Source organism: Podarcis gaigeae, assembly GCF_964106915.1.
Source record: "Podarcis gaigeae genome assembly, chromosome: 5".
Classification (NCBI taxonomy): domain Eukaryota; kingdom Metazoa; phylum Chordata; class Lepidosauria; order Squamata; family Lacertidae; genus Podarcis; species Podarcis gaigeae.
Window position 1 is genome coordinate 31,423,129 of NC_139681.1, and position 24,123 is coordinate 31,447,251.

The following is a 24,123-nucleotide window of genomic DNA, read 5'->3' on the forward strand; positions in this document are numbered from 1 at the left end:
GTGTGTGTGTGTGTGTGTGTTTTTAAAGGGGAAGGATTTTCTGGCTGGCAGCTAAGCCACAAAGAACCAAGTGACACATGATACCCTAATTCAGTGACTGACTCCTGACAATTTGCCCCTAAAAGAAGCCATGGGGTTTCCTAATTTGGAGAGACCATGACAAGGAGGATGGGGCTGATTCTTTAATACAGATCCCTCCTCTAAGTTACTATGAAAGGTAAAGGGACCCCTGACCATTAGGTCCAGTCGCGGACGACTGTGGGGTTGCGGGGCTCATCTCGCTTTATTGGCCGAGGGAGCTGGCAGCATGACTAAGACGCTTCTGGCGAACAAGAGCAGTGCACAGAAACGCCGTTTACCTTCCTGCCGGAGCGCTACCTATTTATCTACTTGCACTTTCACGTGCTTTCGAACTGCTTCCTGCCGGAGTGCTACCTATTTATCTACTTGCACTTTGACGTGCTTTTGAACTGCTAGGTTGGCAGAAGCAGGGACCGAGCAACGGGAGCTCACCCTGTCGTGGGGATTCAAACCGCCGACCTTCCGATCAGCAAGCCCTAGGCTCTGTGGTTTAGACCACAGCGCCACCTGCGTTCCTAAGTTACTATTAGGAGGAACTAATAGTGAAACCATGGTGGCTGCGTATTTCCCGCTTCATGGCTAATCCCAGCTCTGCATGTGTGTGTGTGTGTGTGAGAGAGAGAGAGAGAGAGAGAGAGAAAGAGAGAGAGAGAGAAAAAAAAATGAGAAAGCATTAGCCTCTCCTCCTCCTGGTTTCCAATCCAAATCAAGAGTGTGGGGGTGGGAATGGATGGGTGCAAAGCTGAAATAAAAAGAAATACCAAGGGAGATCCAATCATAGATGTCTGCACAAGTTGCAAAGTTTGGTGGCACTAAGTTACACTAACTCCGTCCGAGCTATTAATATTGAGCACACAGCATATTTAAGAGGCTGGATATCAACTAGCAGATCAGATTTAGGCACCTAAATGCAGCATTCTCCTCTTCCTAAACACTTTAGGAGAGTTTTGCATCTGAACCACAGGAAAATTCCCAGTTCAGAACATGAGTAGTTCATGGTGCCAATCACTTTAAGAAGATTTATGACATAAGCTGGCAAAACACAAACTTTAAATGAAGGTAGAGCACACCTCCCTTGACTCACTCAGTTGTAAAATTGATTTTAAACTAAAAATAAAAAAAATTGTCTGTTTCCCGAATTTGATTTGTGACAGCGTTTATGTTCACTTTAATGCGTTTGACTTTCCTTTCGTTTTGGTCAGAAAAGCAATCTCTCCAATTTATTAAAATGAGTTTCACAGGAGAGGCCTCATAGGCACCCAGTGCCTTTCCCTTGCAGACATTCCCGTAGTACGTTTTATTTGAAACAGCATCTTATTGTGGTCTCTTCAGTAGGACTTGGCTACTCTGTTCAATTTTGTTTCTTATTGCTTTGCTCCCTATCACAGTTTCTCATGTTATTATCAAGAGACAATCAGAAATGTGACTGCATAAACAAAAGCAAATCTTGAAGCATTTATGTCATTCCCATACAAAATCATATTTTGATGCGCTGACATATTTTAATTTTAAAACCATCAAAAGGGCCTAATCAACATTATGAAACAGCCGCCTTGCAAGTTTTATTTGGTGGTGGAGGAAGAGAACTTTGAAGTTATCAGGAACTCATCTGCAATCTACGCAGGTTTGATACCAGGGGTTGGTCCTGCCAGGAAATAGGATTTGCTTCTGGAAGTTAAAACACAGCTGCCTCCTCTACTACAAGTGTAGGGTGGTGGAGGTGGAAGGAAGGCCCGAGCCAGAATGTTATATAGAGAGAATGTGTAATGGGCAGGCTGCTGGTTCAAATTCTGGCATGGCAAAATCTCAACCCAATCCCTAATACAGAGATATGGTGAGATCACTGCCTTGTCGTGGCGAAGGGGCTTGAACAACTCAGAGAAGCTATGAGCTATGCCGTGCAGGGCCACCCAAGATGGACAGGTCATAGTGGAGAGTTTTGACTAAATGCGATCCACCTGGAGCAGGAACCGGCAAGCCACTCCAGTATCCCTGCCAAGAAAACTCCATGGACAAAGACAACAGGCATATAAAAGTAATGGACTGCGGGAGGCAGTGGAAGACAGGAGTACCTGGCGTGCTCTGGTCCGTGGGGTCACAAAGAGTCAGACACAACCAAACAACTAAACAACAACAAAAAGCCTCGTGTATATGTGTGTGTGTGGGGGGGCCTCACTCACTCTCTCCCTCCCCATTATGGGGTGCATTATTCTTCATATTCCATAAGGCCACTATAGCAATTTCTTCACCTATGATACTTTCAGATTTAGAGGTTAGGTTATTTACAGGGCTTTTTTTCCCCTTTTCAGCTGGAGCTCACCAGAGCTCAGCTCCAGCATCTCTCAGGTGAGAACCATTGTCATTCTAAGAAAACAAGGGAGAAGTTCATGGTGAGCTCTGGCACCTCTTTTTCTAGAAAAATAGCACTGGGTATTTGGAGGCAATCCCCTCCTGTCCCCAGTCAACTGAAGTCTCGAAAACATTACCCCAGACTTCTTATATAACATAGCTGACCTCCCGCTGTGCAAAATTTCCATGTGATATGGAACAAAAGCTTGCAACCTCACTATACCTCTTGGCAGGCTAGAGTGGGGAATTCAAGGAACGAGAAGCCAGCTCAGAGCACGCTGGAAATACCCCTCTGTGTTTGCTAGAGAAAATAAAAATGTATGGTTTTGAAGACAATCTGGGAACGCCACAAGGCATGATGTGAATGCATTCATTCATTTACCAGCTCTCCTGCCATTCATCCCATGAAGGGCTAGCTTCAAAGAGGGAAACAAAAGCAGCAAAACGAGACTCCAAATTCTTCTATCCCAATTTATTATTTAAAGCTGTTTTGTACACTAGCAAAGCATACCTATTTTGTCAAGAAAGGCCGCTGGAAGGCTCAGCCAGTGCCTCACTGAAAGTAGCTCTGTTTAGCAGCTGTCTTATGTGTCAGGGAACTGCCATCGGAGTTAGAGGTGCTGGACAGGCTCCAGCAGAGTAGGAGAGACTCTGCAGCAGAAGCAGGAACCAGCAGGGGGAGTGCAGGAGTTACAGCGGAGGGGAGGCTCTCAGACGCTTCTAGTGAGAATAGTGAAGAGGTAACTAGACCCCCTTTAGGAATTCCCTCCCTTCGCCGGAAACTGTCACGCAGAGAGTCACGAAAGCGCATGTCCGTCAAACAGCTTTTATGTTGGCGTAAGTTCCGTAGACGCCCACTGTCAGATTCTACCAGCGACTGACGGAGTCATGCTTTTGGGGGCTCCGTTAGTGCCTGGGTTTGGATGACCGGCCAAACCCCAGCGGGATCAAGCTTTTACGCACAAGCAGCCCATTATCCCATCACAGCAATCTGACAGTCTCCGAAAGCTGTTTGTGCAAGCAGAGGGCATCATGAGTGAACCAGCAGGAACCGGGGCAGCTGGAGCTGGAGCAGATCCAAGCCTGGAAGAAAGGTACAGGGCGTTGGAGGTCCAGCTCGCACTGCAAACGGCGAGGCTGGAGGAGAGGAGGGCTCAAGATGCAGATAAGGGGAAAACCACCCCACTTGCCAGAAGGGTGCCTGGATTGGTGCAGAAATTTGGGGGGAATCCCAGGAACTATCAAGCCTTTAGAACAGAGATGCAATATGCTCTCAATCTACTGTTTGATGACTTCCCCGATGAGAACTCTAGAGTGGCGTACGTGATTGGCCATCTAGAGGGAGGGGCGAGGGACTGGGTTCGCCCCCTGATGGCAGCCAATAATGAAATCTTAAAGGACACAATGAAGTTTTTTCGCGCCATGGACTTGATGTTTTCCAGCGAGATTGAGCAGGGGATGGTGCGCAGGGAGTTGATGGCTTGTAAACAGGGGAGCCGATCTGTACGTGAGTACTGGACTGAGTTCACCATGCTGATTCATAGACTGGGGTGGAACCTTGCTAGTGAACCTATTCAAATGCTATTTGAAGAAGGTCTCTCTCCGGCAGTGAAAGATGAACTTTCCCGGGCGCCTAGGGCGGAGTCTATGGACCAGCTGACTAAATCAGCGCTGTCCATAGGAGCACGCCAGGAGGCTAGAGCTTTGGAAAAGCGGGAAGGAAAGGGGGAACGTTGGAAGGACTTCCGCATTCCAGAGATTCCGGAGCAGCCTTTCCCGCCAGCAGAGCCGATGGAACTTGGAGCAGCGCGCGCGCGCACAGTTTCAAACATCAGTGAAGGGCGGAAGAAGGAGGGAAAGAGCGGCAAGAGATGCTATCTCTGCCAACAGCCAGGTCACTTTGCCAGAGTCTGTCCGCAAAGGAAGGAATGGCAAGGGATGGCAGGAACTGTTGGGGGGAAGGAGGAGGATGAAATGAAGGAGCAAGTAAAAGCCAACGCCTGGTTGCCAACATCGGGGCACAGCAGCCAGGCCAGGGAGTAGTGAACGTGCCCACGCCGGAACCCCCAAGACCAGCACTTGTGATAGAGGTGTTGCTGGAACTGGCAAACGGACACCCACTAAAGATAAGAGCGCTATTGGACTCAGGTAGCTCATGTAATTTCATGAGTAAGGAGTTTGCAGCTGAGCACCAGATACAGACTATCCCATTAAGTAAGCCTTTGCAGGTTACCACGATTGATGGGAGGGAGCTGTTGGGAGGAGAAGTGAGCCAACAGACTGTACCAATGATAATGAGGGTGGCACGGCACACAGAACTGATAGCGTTTAACGTAGCCACCCTGGGAGGAGCCCCTATTATCTTGGGAATGAGCTGGCTGGCACTACATGATCCGCTAGTAGGCTGGCATCAGCGCGTGGTTTCCTTTGGATCAGCACATTGCCTAGAACACTGCAAGGAGGGAGAGGCCCAGGCAGGCAGCAGGGCCACTCTAGCAGGGGTGGAAGTGATGGACAAGGGGAAGGTGCCACCACAATACGCTGACTTGATTGACGTATTCAGCGAAAAGGAAGCGGATAAATTGCCCCCGCACAGACCCTTTGACTGTCAAATTACCTTACTCCCAGGAGCACAATTGCCAGTGGGGAAGCTGTATGCAATGTCAGACAGTGAGATGCAGGAGTTAAGGGAGTTCATTGACAAGAATCTCAAGAGAGGTTTCATCAGAGAGTCACGAGCGGTGGGGGGCAGTCCAGTGTTCTTTGTGGACAAAAAAAACACGGGCAAGCCCAGACTTGTGTGTGATTTCAGGTCCCTGAATGCAGTGTCAGAACCAGTGACTTTCCCTATGCCTAGAATTGATGACATTCTGACACAGGTGAGAAAAGGGAAGATTTTTACCAAGCTGGACCTTAGGGGGGCATATAACTTGATACGTGTGAGGAAGGGGGATGAGTGGAAGACCACTATGTTCACCCCCTTGGGGGCGTTTGAGTACCTCGTTATGCCTTTCGGATTACAAGGAGGCTCCGCCTGCTTTCAATCATTCATGAATCACGTCCTGGGGCCATTGCTCTACAAGAACTGCGTAGCGTTCTTAGATGACGTCCTGGTGTACTCAGAGAATGAGGAGCAGCATGTGCGAGATGTAAGAGAGGTACTGAGCAAACTGCGAGAAAACCGGCTGTGGGTGAAACTGGAGAAGTGTCAGTTTCATACTAGGGAGGTGGAATTCCTGGGGTACCGGTTGTCTGACAAGGGATTGGCCATGGATCCCAGCAAGGTTCAAGCGGTACTGGAATGGAAAACACCAAAGACCAAGAAGGACGTGCAAAGGTTCCTGGGGTTCGGAAACTTCTATAGGAAGTTCATCAAAAACTTTGCCCATTTGACCGCGCCCATCACAGATTGTCTTAGTAGCAAAAAGAAATTTGTTTGGACGGAAGAAGCGCAGCGGGCGTTCGAACGCCTAAAGCAGGCGTTTGCGTCGGAAGAACAGCTTCTGCACGTGGATCTACAACAACCAATGAGAGTGGAGACTGACGCGTCAGACCGAGCAGTGGGGGCCGTGCTTCTCCAGCCGGGAAAGGATACGTCGGAATGGAGACCGTGTGCATTCTTTTCGCGGAAATTGAACAAATCCGAGAGGAACTACACAGTGTACGACAGAGAACTGCTCGCCATTCATGAAGCATTCCGGAAATGGCGGCACTTGCTGATTGGGGCGCAACACAAGGTTCAAGTCCGAACTGACCACAAAAATCTGGAATATTGGAGAACAGCCCGTGTCCTGAACCAGAGACAAGTGCGATGGGCCCAGGAGTTCTCCAAATTCCACTTTGAGATTCGTTACGTGCCAGGTTCAGAGAACGTGAGAGCGGATGCCCTTTCCAGGAAACCTGAGTACTTAGAGGGGGAGGGAGCGCCTGAGGCAAGGCATGTAATCTCCGAAGACCGCTGGGTGTGTGGGGCGGCATTGGTGGGGCAAAGGGAACTGATGGAAGGTACGGAGAACGATGAATACGCCCAAGAGAAACTCAGAGAACTCAGGAGGACAGAAGAGAACACAGGGGGATTTGAAGAAAAGAACGGGGCGTTGTATTACAAAGGGGCACTGTACATACCAGATGGGGAACTGAGGGGCAGAGTACTCAAGCAGTTGCATGACAGCCCCACAGCGGGACATTTTGGACAGCACAAAACCATGTGGTTGGTTACCAGGGAGTTTTGGTGGCCCAAGGTGAGGGAGGACGTGCGGGAATATGTTAGGGGTTGCGACAGGTGTCAGCGAGCAAAAGGAGAGAGGGTGGCGCCAGCGGGGCTATTACAACCCTTACCCACGCCAGAAAGGCCTTGGGAGGCAGTATCCATAGATTTTATGACGGACCTGCCAAAATCCAAAGGCAAAACAGCTGTTATGGTGGTGGTAGATCTATTAACCAAAATGTGTCATTTTATAGCCTGTTCACATGCGGTTACAGCGGAGGAGACCGCCAAGTTGTTTGTAGAGCATATTTTCAGGTTGCATGGCGCCCCCTTGAGGGTGGTCAGTGACAGAGGCAAACAATTTACTTCCAGGTTCTGGAGGAAACTTATGAGCTTACTGCAAGTAGAACTCAATTTCTCCACTGCCCGACACCCAGAAACTAATGGGCAAGCGGAAAGGGCAAACGGCATTTTGCAACAATACCTGAGGTGTTATGTAAAGGACAGAGAAAATGATTGGGTAGATAAGCTACCGCTGGCCGAATTTGCCTACAACAACGCGGAGAATGTGTCCACAGGGATGAGTCCTTTCCTGGCAAACTATGGGTGCCATCCCCGGGCATTCCCAGGAGAGGGGGGGGAGAGATGGAGCGTGCCGGCAGCGGAACATTTTTTTGAAGAGATGGAAGCGATCCACCGTCAGCTTCAACTTAACTTAGAGAGAGCCAAGGAAGAATATAAGAAGCAAGCAGACAGAAATAGGAGGGAAGGTGAAATCATAAGGGTGGGAGACCGAGTGTGGTTGTCCACCCAAGGACTACCGTTCAAGGGTGGGAGTAAGAAATTGAGACCCAAGAAATTGGGACCCTTTGAGGTCATACAGCAGGTCAACCCAGTAGCATTCAAACTCAGACTGCCCAGTCACATGAAATTACACCCAGTATTTCACAGGTCATTACTGTCGCCGTACCGAGAGGGACGTGAGTGGGGGGAGCGTGAGAGAGAGGCCACCCAAACGCTCGTGATAGAAGAGAGAGAGCGCGACATGAACGTGGCAGGAATCATTGATTCCAGGTGGAAGGGGAATCAGGTGGAATATCTGGTAGAATGGGAGGGGGAAGTAGAGTCGGAAAACACTTGGGTGCCAGCAGAGGTAGTGAATGACGAGATCTTAATAGAAACATTTCATCAGCGTTTCCCAAGAAAACCGCAACCCGTGGCACGATTTAGAAGGGAACACTTTGGGACCACCGATGAGGAGGGAGAGTTTGAAGGGTTCCCAGAGTCAGGGGTGGGTGAGGAAGCTGCCTCTGACGAAGAAGAAGAAGACGGGGAGAGAGACGGGACGCCGTGGCTAGAAGTGTTTGAATCCTCTGATGACGAGGATTGCTCTTTCAGGGGCTTTCCGCCCTCACCGCCAGTGGGAGAGGAGGCGGGAGGGGGTGAAGGGGGGCCTGGGGGGGAGGTGGATGTCAGGGAACTGCCATCGGAGTTAGAGGTGCTGGACAGGCTCCAGCAGAGTAGGAGAGACTCTGCAGCAGAAGCAGGAACCAGCAGGGGGAGTGCAGGAGTTACAGCGGAGGGGAGGCTCTCAGACGCTTCTAGTGAGAATAGTGAAGAGGTAACTAGACCCCCTTTAGGAATTCCCTCCCTTCGCCGGAAACTGTCACGCAGAGAGTCACGAAAGCGCATGTCCGTCAAACAGCTTTTATGTTGGCGTAAGTTCCGTAGACGCCCACTGTCAGATTCTACCAGCGACTGACGGAGTCATGCTTTTGGGGGCTCCGTTAGTGCCTGGGTTTGGATGACCGGCCAAACCCCAGCGGGATCAAGCTTTTACGCACAAGCAGCCCATTATCCCATCACATTATGCTTAAACCATTCCCTGGGTCAGTACAGCAGCTCCAGTGATGTGTTCCATTATCACATTAAGAAGAAATAATTTTGTGGTTACCATGTTGCAGCACAGTTACTTCCAATGCCCAGCTAATGAATTGTGTTCCCTTGAGCCTGACTCCCCCCACCCTCTCGCTCCCCCTCTTTATTCTTGAAATGGTGTTATTAAACCTGTTACTCAAAGTCTCCTGATCTTTTTGATGCTGCTCACTTGTTTATGAATTGCCCTGCTTCCTGTTCTTAGACTTTCCAACAACAGAGGAAGTGACTGCTAAATTCAGCAAAGCACATAAAGTAGTAAAACCTTGGTACGGGGTATGGCCTAACCTTAGTATCACGTTACTGTGACACCAGGGAACAGCTAGGATGAAGAGAGAAAGAGAGCAGGCAGGCTTATTGCTTCTCTTCTTCCATTGCCCCCACCAGATCTTAACCGAGAACAAACAGTTTAGTTACATGCCTGTACGATGCTGCTGTAGTCAGGGATGTCTTCAGGAACAGTGGCTTCGTAGCTGCTTTGAAGGAAGATTGGCCGGTTGTCATTCACATCCAGCACAGTGACATATACAGTAGCTGTCCCAGTCCTCCGTTTGCCTGTTGGACCGTTATCTGTGAGAAAAAAGTGGTCCAACTTAATCTCCCAATGTTTAGGAAAGAGGCAGGTCTACTGACCTGAGCGTTGACTGAACGCAAACAAATCCAGAAGCAACAAGGGCAACCAACCTAGGTACTTCCTCCTTTTCCTTGGTGGACAGGAGGAGTCCCCCCAACCCCAGGCGACCCCCGAGTGGAATAATGACTCAAGACAACGCGCTATGGGGTTAAAATTGGCCACAACTTTATTAAGTTTCAGATGTAGGGAGACCTTGGCTCAGGCATTGGGCGTTTATCCTTCCCAGTCCCCAGCAGGGGATCTGGGAGACTTCAGGGTTATCCACAATGTGTGGGGATTGGGCTGGCTCTGGAGAACATATGTTCAAGTAGAGAGCCCCTCCCCCCGTTTTGCCACCGTTGGAGGGGAAAACAATGACAACCTCTTGGCGTATGGCCAATGGCTCCCCTCAAGACCCCTTTAATGGGGAACCCTGGTATCACCACTGCAATGGGGGAATGGGTCACCGCTTCATGCCCCCCCCCCATTTAGGAAGATAGACTAAAGGATTCCATCCAAGGTCTGAAACCGCCAAAGTTGTGACGTTTAGCTACGGGAAAGGCAAAACCTGCCAATGCAGGAAAATTCCTTTCCGGCTCTTCAACATTGACCCTGACATAGAAGCGCCTGCGTATCTGTGGAGAAGAGGTTAATCTGCAAAAGATGACTTAACTGAGGGAGGGGAGGGTGGGAGAAGCTCTGGAGCCGACTGCCGCTTCGCAGGTAAGATTCACCTTCTGTTGTGTGGGCAGGACGGTCCCTCCCCTTACCTGGCCAATCCCCTGGCAACGCCTCCCCAGGCGGAATTGGGCAGTTGGCTGAGGTAGGCGGAGACCTCCAGGTATCCAGCCTGGGGAGGAGGAAGCCAGTCCGAACTACCAGGAGTCCCACTGGGATCCGGGGGGGGGGTGCGACCACGCAAAGGGCGCCCCCATTTGATGTGGGAGCGGTCATTCTCAAATCATTCCACACATTCCGTCTGAGTCCAAATTCCTGGGGGGCACCTTAAACAGGTAAGAAGGTAAGAGCAGCTCCCCCTGTATCAGGCCAAAGGCCCACCTAATCCAACACACTGGTCTCACTGTGGCCAACCAATACATTTATAGGAAGCCCACAAGCAGGACGTAAGTACAACCTGCCCCACTTGTGATTCTCAGCAACCAGTATGGAGATGCACAGCAGTTTTTCATAGGTATACCAGAGCCATGGCTAGCTTTATCCTCATGAATTCATTTAACTCCCTATTAAAGCCATTTAAATTGGTGGCCATTATTGCATTGCCTTGTAGCAAATTGCAGCTGTGTGAAGAAGTACACACCCTTTCGTTTGCCCTAATTTTTCTGACATTCTCTTTAAACCCTTTCTCTCTACCCAACATAATTTTATATACCTCTATCATGTCCTGCTCCCCCCAATTATTCACCATTTTTTAAAAACTAAAAAGCTCTAAATGTAACTTTTTCTCATAGAGGTAGCTGTTTCAGATCCTTGATCATTTTGGTCATCTTCTTCTGAACTTTCTCTGGGTGTCCTCTCTTCTTCCTAGACTCTGAAAGGTCTGTAAGAGTCAAGCCTGACTAGGTTCTGAAACTAGGGACTCTCTTGTGGGACTGGGACTAACATCTGTCTCCCCAGTTCCAGATTCCAGACCTACAAGGCCAACAAGGGTATCTTCCTGTTGCACTGCCAAAGAAATATTATCACAGAGAGAGTAAAACTTATAAGGGTGCCAAAGGATGGTGCTACTAGCTGTTGAAAATAAATATACATATATGGCTCCATCATAGTTAGTGTGCATTTAAAATATGATTTACTGTAAATTGCACACACAATGTATAGGTTTATCTGTTTAACACCTGCATCAGATATATCTATTTTGCTTTGATTCTAATGTATGTCAAATTCACTGGGATTGTTTTAAGATTTTTTTTACTTCAGCTTTCTTGAAAAGCCTATGAAATATGTTTATTAGTGAAGCATCAGTATGAAACTGCAGAAACTGCAGAATTATTAATACCACAAAGATGTTTAATCCTACCAATTATATTCCATTTCAAATAACGTCAAGTCTTTCATAAATTTGCGCTACATGGAAAAAATTATTTGTGATCAATAGTAGACATTGTTGAGCACTTAAATCCCATTGATTGTGCTAGTTGTCTTCATTAATCTACATTCAACCCAAGTATGTAGCGACTGGCTGCATTTCACTACACAGTACGCCGGAGAATATTATCATTAGCAAGTTAATCAGACACAGAATTTCCCTCTCATATAAAGCTACAAAGGGGCTTCTTTACAGAACATCAGAGAAAGGTGTGTGGAAGGCCCAGGATTAACTGGAGGTGGTTAACAAAACCATCTCGCTTCATACGGTGATGGAGATTTGCTCATGGAATTGGAAGGGAAACTTCAGAAATGGCAACAGAAGATTGCACCATTAATTTGTACGAATCCTTTGCAAACTGTTTCCTCTCCACTGCACTCCAAATGAGGAGTTGTTCAGATAACAGAAACAAAAGCGGTCCACAGGAATCCTTACCAATGGCCTCCAGGATAAGCGTATAGTATGGGATGGTTTCTCTATCCAGGCTGACGACTGTTCGAACTACTCCATCCCTAAAACCGACACTGAACTTTCCATCCTGGTTCCCACCTATAAAAACGAGGGAAAGGAAAGAAGAAGGAATTCAAAGAAGAATGAGGGCATTTTTTTTTTAAAAAAAAACCACACACTTGTATTTAGGAATATGAAATGTGGAACTAAGATCTTCAGAAAGCACATGCTCTTCTTCAATGAACATGCATACATTTATGTGCATGACCACCTACAAACGCTACATGTCAATCACTCTGTACACAAGATGTGAAAGATAATGCTTTTGAAATGATTTATCTACCCCAGTCAGTCTTTTTGCCCTGAGTATGTCTTTCGCTACAAGAATTTTTTACAGTTTTAGTTCTGAGTTCTGACTGCGGTACATCAATACACAAAAAGGTCAACAACATCATTCCTAAGGGACTCATGATCAACGTTCTGGAATGAAAAATGGATTCAAAAATTCAAGAAAAATGAGAACACACACTCCAATTACGGTTTACATGTTTTAGTTGTTATATACACAAATATGAACTTGTTTCGTGCAATTTTTGACTATCATGGCCTGAGAATCGCAGTTTAGTCAGCCATATCTAGGTTCTTTATAGTGCTACAGTTCCCATAGACCTCCAACAGCTAAATAGGTCTGAAACTGGTTTCCACTTATAATGAAGAAACATCTCCTATTACTTACACAGAAGACACAAAACCACCTATGTCCCTGTGGGACAGGATTATGGGAGACATGACTATGGGAACAATCCTTGGCACAATAAACTGGCATAAAGAAAGCCAGTGTAAATTAAGTCAGAGTAAAGTTACAATAGATCCATACCGAGTTCAGCAGCAACAAGCCTTTAAAGTAATGTTTCACAGCCTAAGTCCCGCCCCCCCCCCGCCCCAATTGGTAATCAGTCTGGTAATCCAGAGATCTGCTGCGTCCTAAAGTGCTCATCCTGGTAGATCTTGCCGCAGGATTGTCTCCTAAGCGCTTCACAGAAATTTAAAGCCATTTAAGGATTCAGTGTGAATTGTGTGTTTCCCAAAAGCATTTCTAAGAGTGCTCAAAATTTACATGGAATAGCAAAATGCAAGCCATATTGCCAGTGCTGGCCCAAATTAGAGATTTCAAGGACTCCATCTCAGCCTCACTTGTTTTAATTTGCTGGTGAATCATGGTGGCTTTATTGCTTTAAAGGCTTTCCAAGGTTGCATGGCTTGATAATTGTGCAATGCTTTCTTTCAATCTATGTTAAACATATTGATTCTTGATTTGCCGCCCGTCCCCCCGCTATAATGTAATACTGTACATTAACCGATAATGGTACAATAAAGATATAGAGTGTCATTGGGGACTCTGAGCAGCAGAGGGCGAAAATGGACAAGTTTTAGAGCTTTCGGAAATAATATGTGCTTGTGGAATGCCACTCTAGGTCCAATAATCCAAGCAGGGGGGCAATGGAACCCAATAAAGAAAACTTATTTGTTTTTGGTAAAATCTGAGCCAGGACTTTCATAACTGGTTGGTTTCAGTGGGATTGTAAGGTGTACATTCTTTTAGGTCCCACTGATTTCAATTAAAGTGAGATCGCAGGCCTGCCCAGCTTGTGACACACAGCAAGCTGAAATTCCTCATCAGCCATGTATGACAGTTCGTCACAGGTCAATTAATCACCTACTTTTGCTTCTTGCAAAAAAACTTTAAAAAGGGGGGTCGGTCAAGTTCTTTTTTATTTTATTTTTGACCACTACAGTATAAACTGGCCACTACAGTATAAACAAACAAAAGTCTATGTGTAAAACACAGGTGGGTGGGTGTGAAAGGGTGGGGGAATAACACATTGTCAATCACATAGCAGACCATACATGTGTATGTAACAGGCTGGTGGTTCACAAACTGAGGTAGTCAGAATCACACACAACATACATATGTCATGGATGTTTAGGGAAGTTTTAAATTGGTTTTATAGTGTTTTTAATATTCTGTTGGGAACCGCCCAGAGTGGCTGAGGAAACCCAGCCAGATGGACGCGGTATAAGGAATAAATGATCATTATTATTACTATTATACATAATTTTTTTCCGCTGATGTCAGTGAGGCTCAACCTTGGCTAGATTATGTTGCATGTTTGTAATGCTTCCTACGCATTGTTGTTAGCAAGAATTAATCCACACACAGAATGGCCGAAGTCTTCCAGGAAGCGCTGCTTTCATACAGCAGCTCAGATGCCGCACAGCTTGTTTTTGCTTATCTCAGCTGTCAAAAACATGGTTTAGGAAACTTTCATTTTAGAGAGGCAGGCTGTCCCTTATTGCTTACCACTCAAAAACATAACTACTACAGGTTGTGCACAGGGACACAGGCTGCATCGTGTGCCATATTGGATGGCATTGCGGCCAAGGGCCCAAAAAATTCCATGATGTAGATGGCCCTGTTTAGGAAGAGGTATCTCAAATGTTGACCACCCTGTTTCTGGACTTGAAATGATAGCCTACTACACGTGGCTGACCTATTCTGAAGGACTAATCGTATAAAAATTCCAAAAGAACCATGAGGACATACCCAGAACTTATCTGCTATATGGAAGTAGCTCCTTACAAAGAAGATGAAGACCTATTTTCAGGCCATTGTCTACATCAGAATATGGCCTACCGGGCTGCACTTCGGCAAGCACTGCAAATGAGTTCGGCGACAATGCCTTTCTCAAATTGTCATATCCACATTCTGCAGACATAAGGCAGCTGATGACTCTTTCAGTCTGATGAAGCATAGATAATTCTTAGGAGCAAACAACCCAAAACAGTTCTGCTATCATTTGCAAAGCATCATAGGGAAACATATGCAAATCCCCATGCAAATTAGCCGTTGCAAACCTAACAGCAGGATGAAAAGCCCCCCTTGGCTGTCTTCATTTACATGAATTTCCCCACACTGCTTTGCACCAATACTCTGCACCACGGTGCCACAACCGATTCCCAAGGGGGGAAAGGAGGCTGGTGACAGACCAAGGAAGAGATGCTTCCCCAGGAATCAAGCTAGAGAAGTGGGGGTGGTTTGAAACAGCTATGAACCACTCCCAAATAAGTATGGAAGGGAATGGAGAGGAGAAAGAGCACTACTTGGTGACAGATGGAGGAGCAGAATTATGTGGTGGTTTCCTTTGCATGTAGTTATGGGGAAAGAGGCCAAACCTTTAATAAACCAAGAGTTGGCTTATTTTTGTTCTGTGCTAGTAGGATTTTATGCCTTTTCAATGTTACCCACCCTGAGCTTTGGGGCTAGGAGAAGCTAGGGTTGCAAGTTTTTGAGCTATTTTTAAGGAAATTCACCAAAACCTACACTTCCAGATTTCCCCAGACATTTCAGCAATTTTTGCCCGGGCACTGTTTCCAACGGGCAAATCCTGGCAATGTCTGGGAAATTCCGGATGAATGCCAACCCTAGGTAAAGGGACCTCTCACAGTTAAGTCCAGTCGTGAACAACTCTGGGGTTGAGGCGCTCATCTTGCTTTACAGGCCGAGGGAGCCAGCGTTTGTCCGCAGACAGTTTTTCCGGGTCATGTGGCCAGCATTACTAAGCCGCTTCTGGCGAAACCAGAGCAGTGCACGGAAACACCGTTTACCTTCCCACCGGAGTGATACCTATTTATCTACTTGCACTTTTTGGTGTGCTTTCAAACTGCTAGGTTGGCAAGAGCTGGGACCGAGCAACAGGAGCTCACCCAGTTGCGGGATTCAAACCGCCGACCTTCTGATCAGCAAGCCCAAGGCTCAGTGGTTTAGACCACATTGCAAACCCTAGGAGAGGCTAAAATCTGAAAGGAAGAAAAAGGAGGACACAGCAATAAAGATTGACCCGTGTCCTCTGCCCCCTCTGAACTACATGGCTTCTACTTCTGAAGTACACCAGAAAGACTTGATACCTGTGATGAAATAACTGAGCTCGGCATTGAGACCCACATCAGCGTCGGTGCAGTTGAGGCGGACCACTTTGAAATCACGAGGTACGTTTTCAGGAAGCGATACGTTGTAGACAGCTGGGAAGAAGGTGGGGTTCTCATCATTCACATCTAAAACTACAAGAGAGAATTTGATCACGGTCGACTCTGAGCCATGCTTCAAAGCCATACCTGGCACAGCTAAAAGGCGGAGCGTCAGCCACTGTAAGAAGCCACGTGTTTGCTTATCCCGTTGTTTCTATGCATATTACAATAATATTAATTGTAGAGTTGGAAGGAACCCATCAAGGGGCTTCTAAGTCCAAGCTTCCTGCAATTCAGGAAGTCTCTGGGTGGGCTTGAACCACCAACCTTCTGGTTAACAGCCAGGTGCCCAGACCCGTTGCGCCACCTTAGGGACTGCCATAGAAGTTCAGTTAGGGATCAGAACTAGGCCACATCAGCTACACCCTAAAAAAGCCCAATCGAGGAAGTAGCAGAAAGGGCAAACAGGCAGTGGTGAAATGGACTGTGGGAGTTCCAGAGTTACAAATAGTTAAGAATCATAAACATTTTTGTCACTGATATTCTTCAATTGTGAGGTAAGTTCATAACATTTCAAAACATACAAATGCGTTCTATTCCTAGACACCTGAAGTTAAAGTTGTGGAGACTTTCTTCTATCACGGTATAGCAGAAAAGTATCTGGAATAACCAAACAGAAACTCTTTCCAAAGTGCATAATAGATTGTATTTAAAAACTCCTTAAAAACTAGCTATAAATGACTTGGGGTCAAACCTAAAATAAATTATTATCATTTATTTTTAAAAGTATTTTAAACATGAACTAATAGTAGCAGGTTAAACATTTCATTGGAGTGGCCATGTTGGTCCAATAAAGAGTGCCCTCCAAACCCTTTTGGATCTTACCTGACTTTCTTTGTTATCATCATGACAACCATGAGAATGGCCAACACAAACAAAAAGGGTGGGTTCTTGCATTGCTTCAGCAGAAAGGGAGCTGCAGCCCACCTGCTCATCGCGAAAAGCTCCAGGAACCCATACTGATGCTCTTTCCCATGAGGGTTGGTAGCACAGGGAACAGCGAGAGCATGAGTTCCTCTCACATTATCCAGGGTTTCTCATGTTCTCTTTGCACACCATGGGAAGTGGAGTGAAGGCACACCTTCCCCCCCTCTTTCTGACACCTCCATTCTTTCTTTTTAAAATCTCTCTTTCTTTTTTGGACAGCCCCTCTCCTTTTACCCCTCCTTGCCACCTGCACGAAATCAAACCAAGGCTTTGCCATAGCCATAACAATGTTGGAGAAAGGGCTCCTAAAGAGCAACAGCAGCATTCTTGGCAGTTTAAAAATTGTTGTGGAAAAATTATGGAACTGCAACAGCAGGACCGGGCGAGATTTTCAAACCTCCTTGCCTGAGCCTTTTTTGGGGTGGGGTTGTATGCGTCAAAATTTGCATCTTCAGCAAGGTAGAACTTTTAAATTTTACTCCCTAGTCAAGTTACGCATTTCTCCTCCTCTCCCTCGGCTGTTTTGGGTGGGCATTTTCCCAGCTTCTGTGCTGGGCAATCCTTGAGCATTTAAGCCAGTGGTTCCCAACCTTTTTTTGGCCATGCCCTATCTAATCATCTCTAAAATCCTTATGCCTCCCCCTGTGCCATATAATTCTTATTATTCAAAAAGTGAACTCATTCACGAGGAGGAAGCCTAACAGGCCATTAACTTGGCTGAACTCATTCTTGAATTGGCCCCTCCTCCCAAAAAATCAAATTGCCCCATTGTGGGGCGTGTGCCCCACGTTGGAAACCACAGATTTAAGCCCTAGTTTGACTCGACCTAAGCACAGAAAATTATCTGAAGGTATTAGACAAGGTGAGAAATCCCATTTGAAATACAGACAACCACTCGCACTAAATACATTATTATTATTATTATTATTATTATTATTATTATTATTATTATTAAAAAAGAATGACACAGCAGTAACAGTGAGACAGCATCCAGAGTGTTTCGGTTCTTCAGTCACCTCTGACCGTGAGAGTGCTGGTAGAACTCTTGGACGGCACTCCTGCATCACTTGCGACTACCCTGAGGTAGTACTCGGCAATCCTTTCCCTGTCTAGAACAGCTGTGGAGTTGATAAGACCACTGCTGCTGTCGATGACAAAGTCCATCCTAGGCATGCCCACCTGCATACGGTATGTCACTTGACCATTCAAGCCTTCATCAAGGTCAATGGCTACCACCTGAGACAGAAAGCAAAAAAGTGAAGCACAACGTTCTGACAAGTTTCCCCCCTCTCATAAAGGTGAAACCAAGAAGATCCCAACAGAATCACATTATCACTTCCCATGGGCTCAGGGCCAAATTTACACATGGCCTTAACTCAAGTGTGGGGCTACCTAGTGCTACCTGGTTCATTAAAAATAAAACAAAGTTGTTACCGAAATTGTTCCTGAGATGGGATCAGCCCCATTGTGCCTGCAATTTGCACTGCAAAAAGATGTCCCACTGGAACTAATGGGAACTCCTTTTTTGTGCATAAGGGCAAAGCCATACAGTTCAGATCACATGCAGAGTAGTGAAAGAACCAGCGCTACTAGTCCCTTGAATGTGTTCACCTTTTTCTTGAACAGACTACGCTGAGAGAGACGGACTAAGGCTGCCAAACTCACATTCAGCTGTAAAGAAAAGCGAGTGAACTAATGATCTGATATCACGAGGGGCTTTCAGTCTATCAGTTCCTCTGTGTGGTTTAACTTTCTCAACTTCCTCTTGGCTTATTTCAACAAGTAGTACAGAATGTAGATAGAAGTCAGGTGTGATCATCAGTGAGAAAATGTATGAGGTATTTGCTCCCTTAAAACATTCTGGGGCACTGGTTTTACTGCAGTGAGGAAAGTACCACTACTACTCATCATCACTACATCTGCAACAGGAGCCCAAACAGCTGTTCTCGTTGTTTTTTAAGAAACACCTTTCAGCAAGTATATGGTTGAAATCAAAAGTAACGCCGATTCACCTGGAAAACGGATGACCCTGCTGGAAGTCCCTCGGGAATCTCAGTGATAAAAGGTAAATTCTGGAAAGCGGGGTCGTTGTCATTGAGATCCAGCAGGTTTACAAACACTGTGGCACTGCTGGTGGCTCGCAGTGGTGGTCTTCCACCTGCAGAGATCAGAAGAGTCACAACTAGTCTCACGAGCACCCCAAAGACTGAAAAATAAAATTTCTAATATTTTGTCTTAGCGAACCTCTATATATCAAGAAGAAACCCCTGTTCATTCCTCTTCAAGTAATTGGCAATTCACTTTCAATGGAAAAAAAATCAGACTTGGGAAATGTCAGAGCGATAACAAAACCGTTAAAATAAATTGCAGAACTAAGAGTGTAGAAGCTAGCATTTATCTAACTTTAAGCAATCTATAATTGTTGCTACTCCTGCTATGTACCTATTATGGAGGAAAGTTATAGAGGGATGTGGTTTTTTTTTTAATCAAGAGCACAAAATATATAAGAATGTGACAGCTAGTATGTAAGAATGTGTAGCAGGTAGTTAACGGAGCGCTAAAGTATTCACAGAACAATTGAAGCAAGCGTACGATCAGTGACGGAGACCACAATCTTCCTCATGAGCTCAGCTTCCTGGGGGTTTGGATTTTCTCTGTCCAGGACAACCCCTGTTGTCCGAATCTTCCCTGTGGTGCTGTTAAGACTGTAGAACTTATTTGGCGGTCTAATGCTGTACACGAGGGAACCGTTTTCTGCTAGGTCTGGGTCAAAAGCAACCACCTACAGAGATCAAAAGAGTGATGGTATATTGATAAGAGACCAACAATAAATAAATCCTTTTTCATTTTTTTCGTACATCTGTATGGCTGGCTTCTAAACTGAAGCATGAAACAGAAAAGATGAGGAATAAAAGCATGAGTCTGATTCCAGTCACTTAAGTACACAACACAGTCTCATTGAAGAAGCTGTCCTGATGCTCTTTCGTGGTACAGCAACAGTCACCATGGCTGATGTGCCAGTGAAAAAATGTCCAAGCAAAACAGAATAACTGAATGTAGGAGAATCAGAATTCTGTTGCCCCTTCCTGGCAAAGGATCATTCCACTTACAGCACTTCAGTTAAGCTGGGAGGCCATGAAGTTTGGTGAGTTTAAAACATCTCATCAAAGATGTTCAAAATGCTTTTTTTGCATGTCCTTCCCTTTAAAAAAATAATTTTGTTTGGTTTTACAAAACACCCTGTCACAGCTTTGTGGCCTTTTCTAATCTTTCTAACTCAACCTGGATGTACTAGCTGCCCACCAAATGATCACTTTGCTTTTTGGACAGACCATATCCTCAGATATTATCCCCATGGCTCCTGTCATAACACTGCATTTATTTTTATTTTTGCCTAGTGGGGTTTTCCCCCTCATTTTGCTCTTGCTTTCAAATGTAATATCTGTGCTTGCACGAACTTGTGATTTCTATTGGCTCTTCCCTGGTTTACTTCCTTTGTTATTGTTATGTTGAAGTTGAAAATAAACAAAAAATTATGATCTAAAAAAATAAAGCACACTATCATATCCAAACATAGTTGCAATCATGGTTACTTTAGTATAACCCCGCACAACCCATGCTAATAGCTAAAGGACACTGCTCATTTGTATATTGCAATTAATTTGCAAATATTTGCAACATTTCAGTTTGCTGGCAGAGTGCTGCAAAGGTCTTTCTATTCCTTGAGATGCAGCTCCTGTTTGCCAGCTGTGTATGTCCACTGGGTGAAAGGGGGAGATTAGAAAGGATGCAAAAGAAAGTTCATTGTGTTATTCAGAGGCAGGTGTCTGTGGAAAAGGGAATTCATCAGCCTGGTTGCCTTGACAAAAAAATAAATAAATTCCTTCTTCGCTCTCCCATTCATGGTGAGTTCCATGAGAGGGTTTCATCTGCTCTTTGTGACTTCACTATGTACCAAATCAGATTTGGCTATTGGGGAACATCACTAACAACAAATGAAACCCTCTTACTGCCCTAACCCTGAATGGTGAACGTGTCCCTGCTCTACTCTCTATCATAGTCTTAACTCGCACTGTCTCTTTAATTCAGAATGAGGGCAATGCAGTTGCATTGTTTGCCCTCAATAAAATCTTCATGTAGTCTGAAATGACTGGCTGCCCCACAATCTCATGCTCACAATGTGATTCCCATTTGACTTGGATCGCACTGTATAAAACTGTCTTTTATTTTTAAATCATCTCCAAAGGTGAATACAGGACAGTGGCTGCAAATACATACTGTATACGTTATGTCTTAATTTGTAAAGACTTCTGAATATATGCTGAAGTATTTGCAAAACCAGAAGATGCATCTAAATGTGACAAACAGCCCATGAATCTTTGGAAGTGCCGTTCTCCATGTTCCTCTTCATCTTTTAAGATACACAGAGGCTCCTTTGTTTCATGCTCTGTTTTGTACTAGACAGAGTCTTCTTTGCAGTGGCACCTCTCTTGTGAAACTCCCTGACTACGGTCATCCACTAAGAATAATTCTCTGAAGACCACCTTTTCCCTGCAAGTTTTCCCACTGGCAAGTAAACTGCATATGTTTTCATTGCTGCTGCTGTTCTGGCTTGGGCCTGTTTGTTTTTATTGTTTAGTATTTAGACCTATTTTAAAGTGGCATGCTTTTTATTTTGATGGTGTGGAAAATAAAATATAAATATTCATTTTTCACCAGGTACCTGTAGTCCTGAAGATGACTTAGAAAAATAAGTCGTCTTCAGGACTACAGGTACCTGGTCAAAAATGACTGTTTATATTTTATTTTATTTAAATTACTTATATTTATTTACCACCTTTTCCTCCAAGGAGCTCAAAGGCATGTGTATGGCAGACTAGGCCGAGACAGTGACTGGCCTAAGGTCACCCGGTGAGCTTCATGGCTGAGTAGGGATTCGAACACTGGTCTCCCACGTCACAGTCTGACACTAACCATCACCCCACAGTAGGAAAGAACAACAAATTACACGCAATAAGAACAAAGATATGACTTAAAGAATATTGCATCTCCTACAAGGAGACTGGAAAGGTTACTTCAAGGTGGGGGGAAAAGGTGGCTGAATTTACTTCAGCGAATCAATCTGTAATTGAACATCTTGAAATGGAAACTGACTGGTTGCAGGAGTTCTAAATGAGAACCAGATTTGGAATTTTGAAGTCATTATATTACTTTTTAATTACATAGAAATAAATTGTATTTGATCAGCACATGCACAATTGATTTCATGTTTCATTAAAGCTACTTCGTGTTAAGTTGCCAACACATTTTCCCTAACAGAAACAGAAGTACAAGGAGTTGGAGCCCTGTCAAGACTGATGGGGCACTCGGGGGGCAAAGTTTGTTCGTGGATGGGGGAGAGAGGGGGAGCTCAAAGGCCAGTTAAGGTAACTGAGAGTTAATTTCTACACAGTGAACTTGGACGAGAGACCTTTGCTATTTCCCCTCCTCCCCAGAAGATTAATGTTTCATTATGGTGTTTTTTTAAAAAAACACAGTCTTTCCTGTTTGATGATTTTGTGGATTCTCTCCGCTTTCCCCTCATTTATTTTCTGTTTCACGCCCGTCATTTTTCTCCTAGTGTGATGGAGAATAATTCTCCCTCTCCTTCTCTTTTATTTTGCCAGAGGGATTTGAAAGGCTTTAAATCAATGCCTTTCAGAGAGGTCCTTGAAGGAGGTCGCAAGCAAGGCTGGGAAAGTTGAAATTGGCCCAAAATTTTACTTTAAAACACATGGAGGCAACCCTAATGCACACACACACACACACACACACACACACACACACACATTAAGAATGACTATGCCATGTTTGCAAAAGGATGGGAACTGCGAGTGCAATGTGAGGACTATGATTTTATGCCTTCCAAATCAGAGTAAGGTCCAGAACCACAGCAGAGGAAACAGAGTTCATGGTACAGGAACTGGATGTGGAATAAATTATGTAGCCTTGGTGCTTCAGAATCCAATAAATACCAGCGTGGGGTGGGCATGGGGGGGGGGGAATGCAGCGACTGTCAGTCTTCATATGACTAAATAAATACATACCACTAACCTTTTCTTTTTCTACCCCCTTCAGGAAACCTCCTATATATTGACTTATCTGCCGAGAAAAACTACCTGCTCATCTTTCACGGAACCTTAGTGGGTCACATAGGATTCTGTGCTATGCTTTAAGAGACACACTTTGTTCATGCTAGCATTAACCAGACATATTGGAACTTTACCATTTCCCATCATGAAAGGAGCATATATCCCTTTCCATTAAGGAACTCTGTTAAGTTTCCAAGAAATTCTGAGGTTTCCTATACAGCGGTACCTCGGTCTATGAACAGCTCTGTTAACAAACTATTTGGTGTACGAACTCCACAAAGCCGGAAGTAGGTGTTCTGGTTAGCGAACTTTGCCTCAGAAGATGTATGGAAGCCGAACGGTGGAAGGGTACTGGCGGCGGGAGGCCTCAGTAGGGAAAGCGCGCCTTGGTTTAAGAACGCTTTGGTTTAAGAATGGACTTCCAGAACGAATTAAGTTCATAAACCAAGGTACCACTGTAAGATAAGTTTGAAAACCACTGTACTAAAGAAGGTGTATGCCATCTGCTGACCTACGTTGTTACTGGTTATAAGCCTGTTCAGTTGAAATTCTGATGCCCAAACTCCCCAGTGAAGGACTGGGAATGGCTGCAGATAAAGCAAAAGAGGGTTAAATGGCCAGTTCATGATTAATTTCGCTTGCAATTTTGCTTTATTGCAAACTGTTTTATCGCTAACCTTACAGAGGCTACGCCTTTAATTGCAATAAATAAATAATCATTGCTAACAGTTACTGGCAATCCACACGTCTTTACAGCAAGATGAATTGGTCATTATGTTAAAAATAAAGGGCCGTAATCCTTCCGACAAGTATTTGTTCACAAACCACAGACTGACGAATTTAGACTAGGGTCTGCCAGCCTTATACATTTGGGTGTATGTGTGGTGAAAGTGTGTGTGTAGGGGACTCTCTTAGAGTAGGGCAAAAATGCTTTAAATAACCAAAAAAACCCAAATAAGTGAAGCTCTTAAGGAATGGGCCAATCTTTGCTGTAAGGTCCTTTCCACAATAGTGTCCTCTGGGGCTGCTGAAGCATTGCTCTTCCATAATCAGGTGGAAGCACATGGCCCTTGATATAGTGCTTTATTTCCCACTGTAATTGCTGCAGCAAATTCAAAAGCAGGCAGGCATTCCTGAACTAGGATTGCAGCCTAGTTAGTGAGAACCTAACCATGCCTACTCAGGGGGGGGGGGGGGAGTTTGTTTTGGTTCAATAGAACCTACTCTAGCACCTAGG

At 45.2% G+C, this 24,123-nt stretch overlaps 1 protein-coding gene across 1 annotated transcript in view; it reads right to left on the reverse strand.

Moving 5' to 3' along the window:
- The window catches only part of CDH23 (cadherin related 23), a 394,671-nt gene that overhangs the window by 111,344 nt on the left and 259,204 nt on the right, over nucleotides 1-24,123 (reverse strand). Inside the window, exons 22-27 of the mRNA XM_083740685.1 lie at nucleotides 19,348-19,537; nucleotides 18,768-18,913; nucleotides 17,772-17,991; nucleotides 15,709-15,861; nucleotides 11,728-11,841; nucleotides 8,994-9,142 (exon numbers count right to left, since the gene is read on the reverse strand). Of these exons, the coding sequence (XP_083596811.1) occupies nucleotides 8,994-9,142; nucleotides 11,728-11,841; nucleotides 15,709-15,861; nucleotides 17,772-17,991; nucleotides 18,768-18,913; nucleotides 19,348-19,537 (972 nt within the window). The remainder of the gene's footprint in view (nucleotides 1-8,993; nucleotides 9,143-11,727; nucleotides 11,842-15,708; nucleotides 15,862-17,771; nucleotides 17,992-18,767; nucleotides 18,914-19,347; nucleotides 19,538-24,123) is intronic.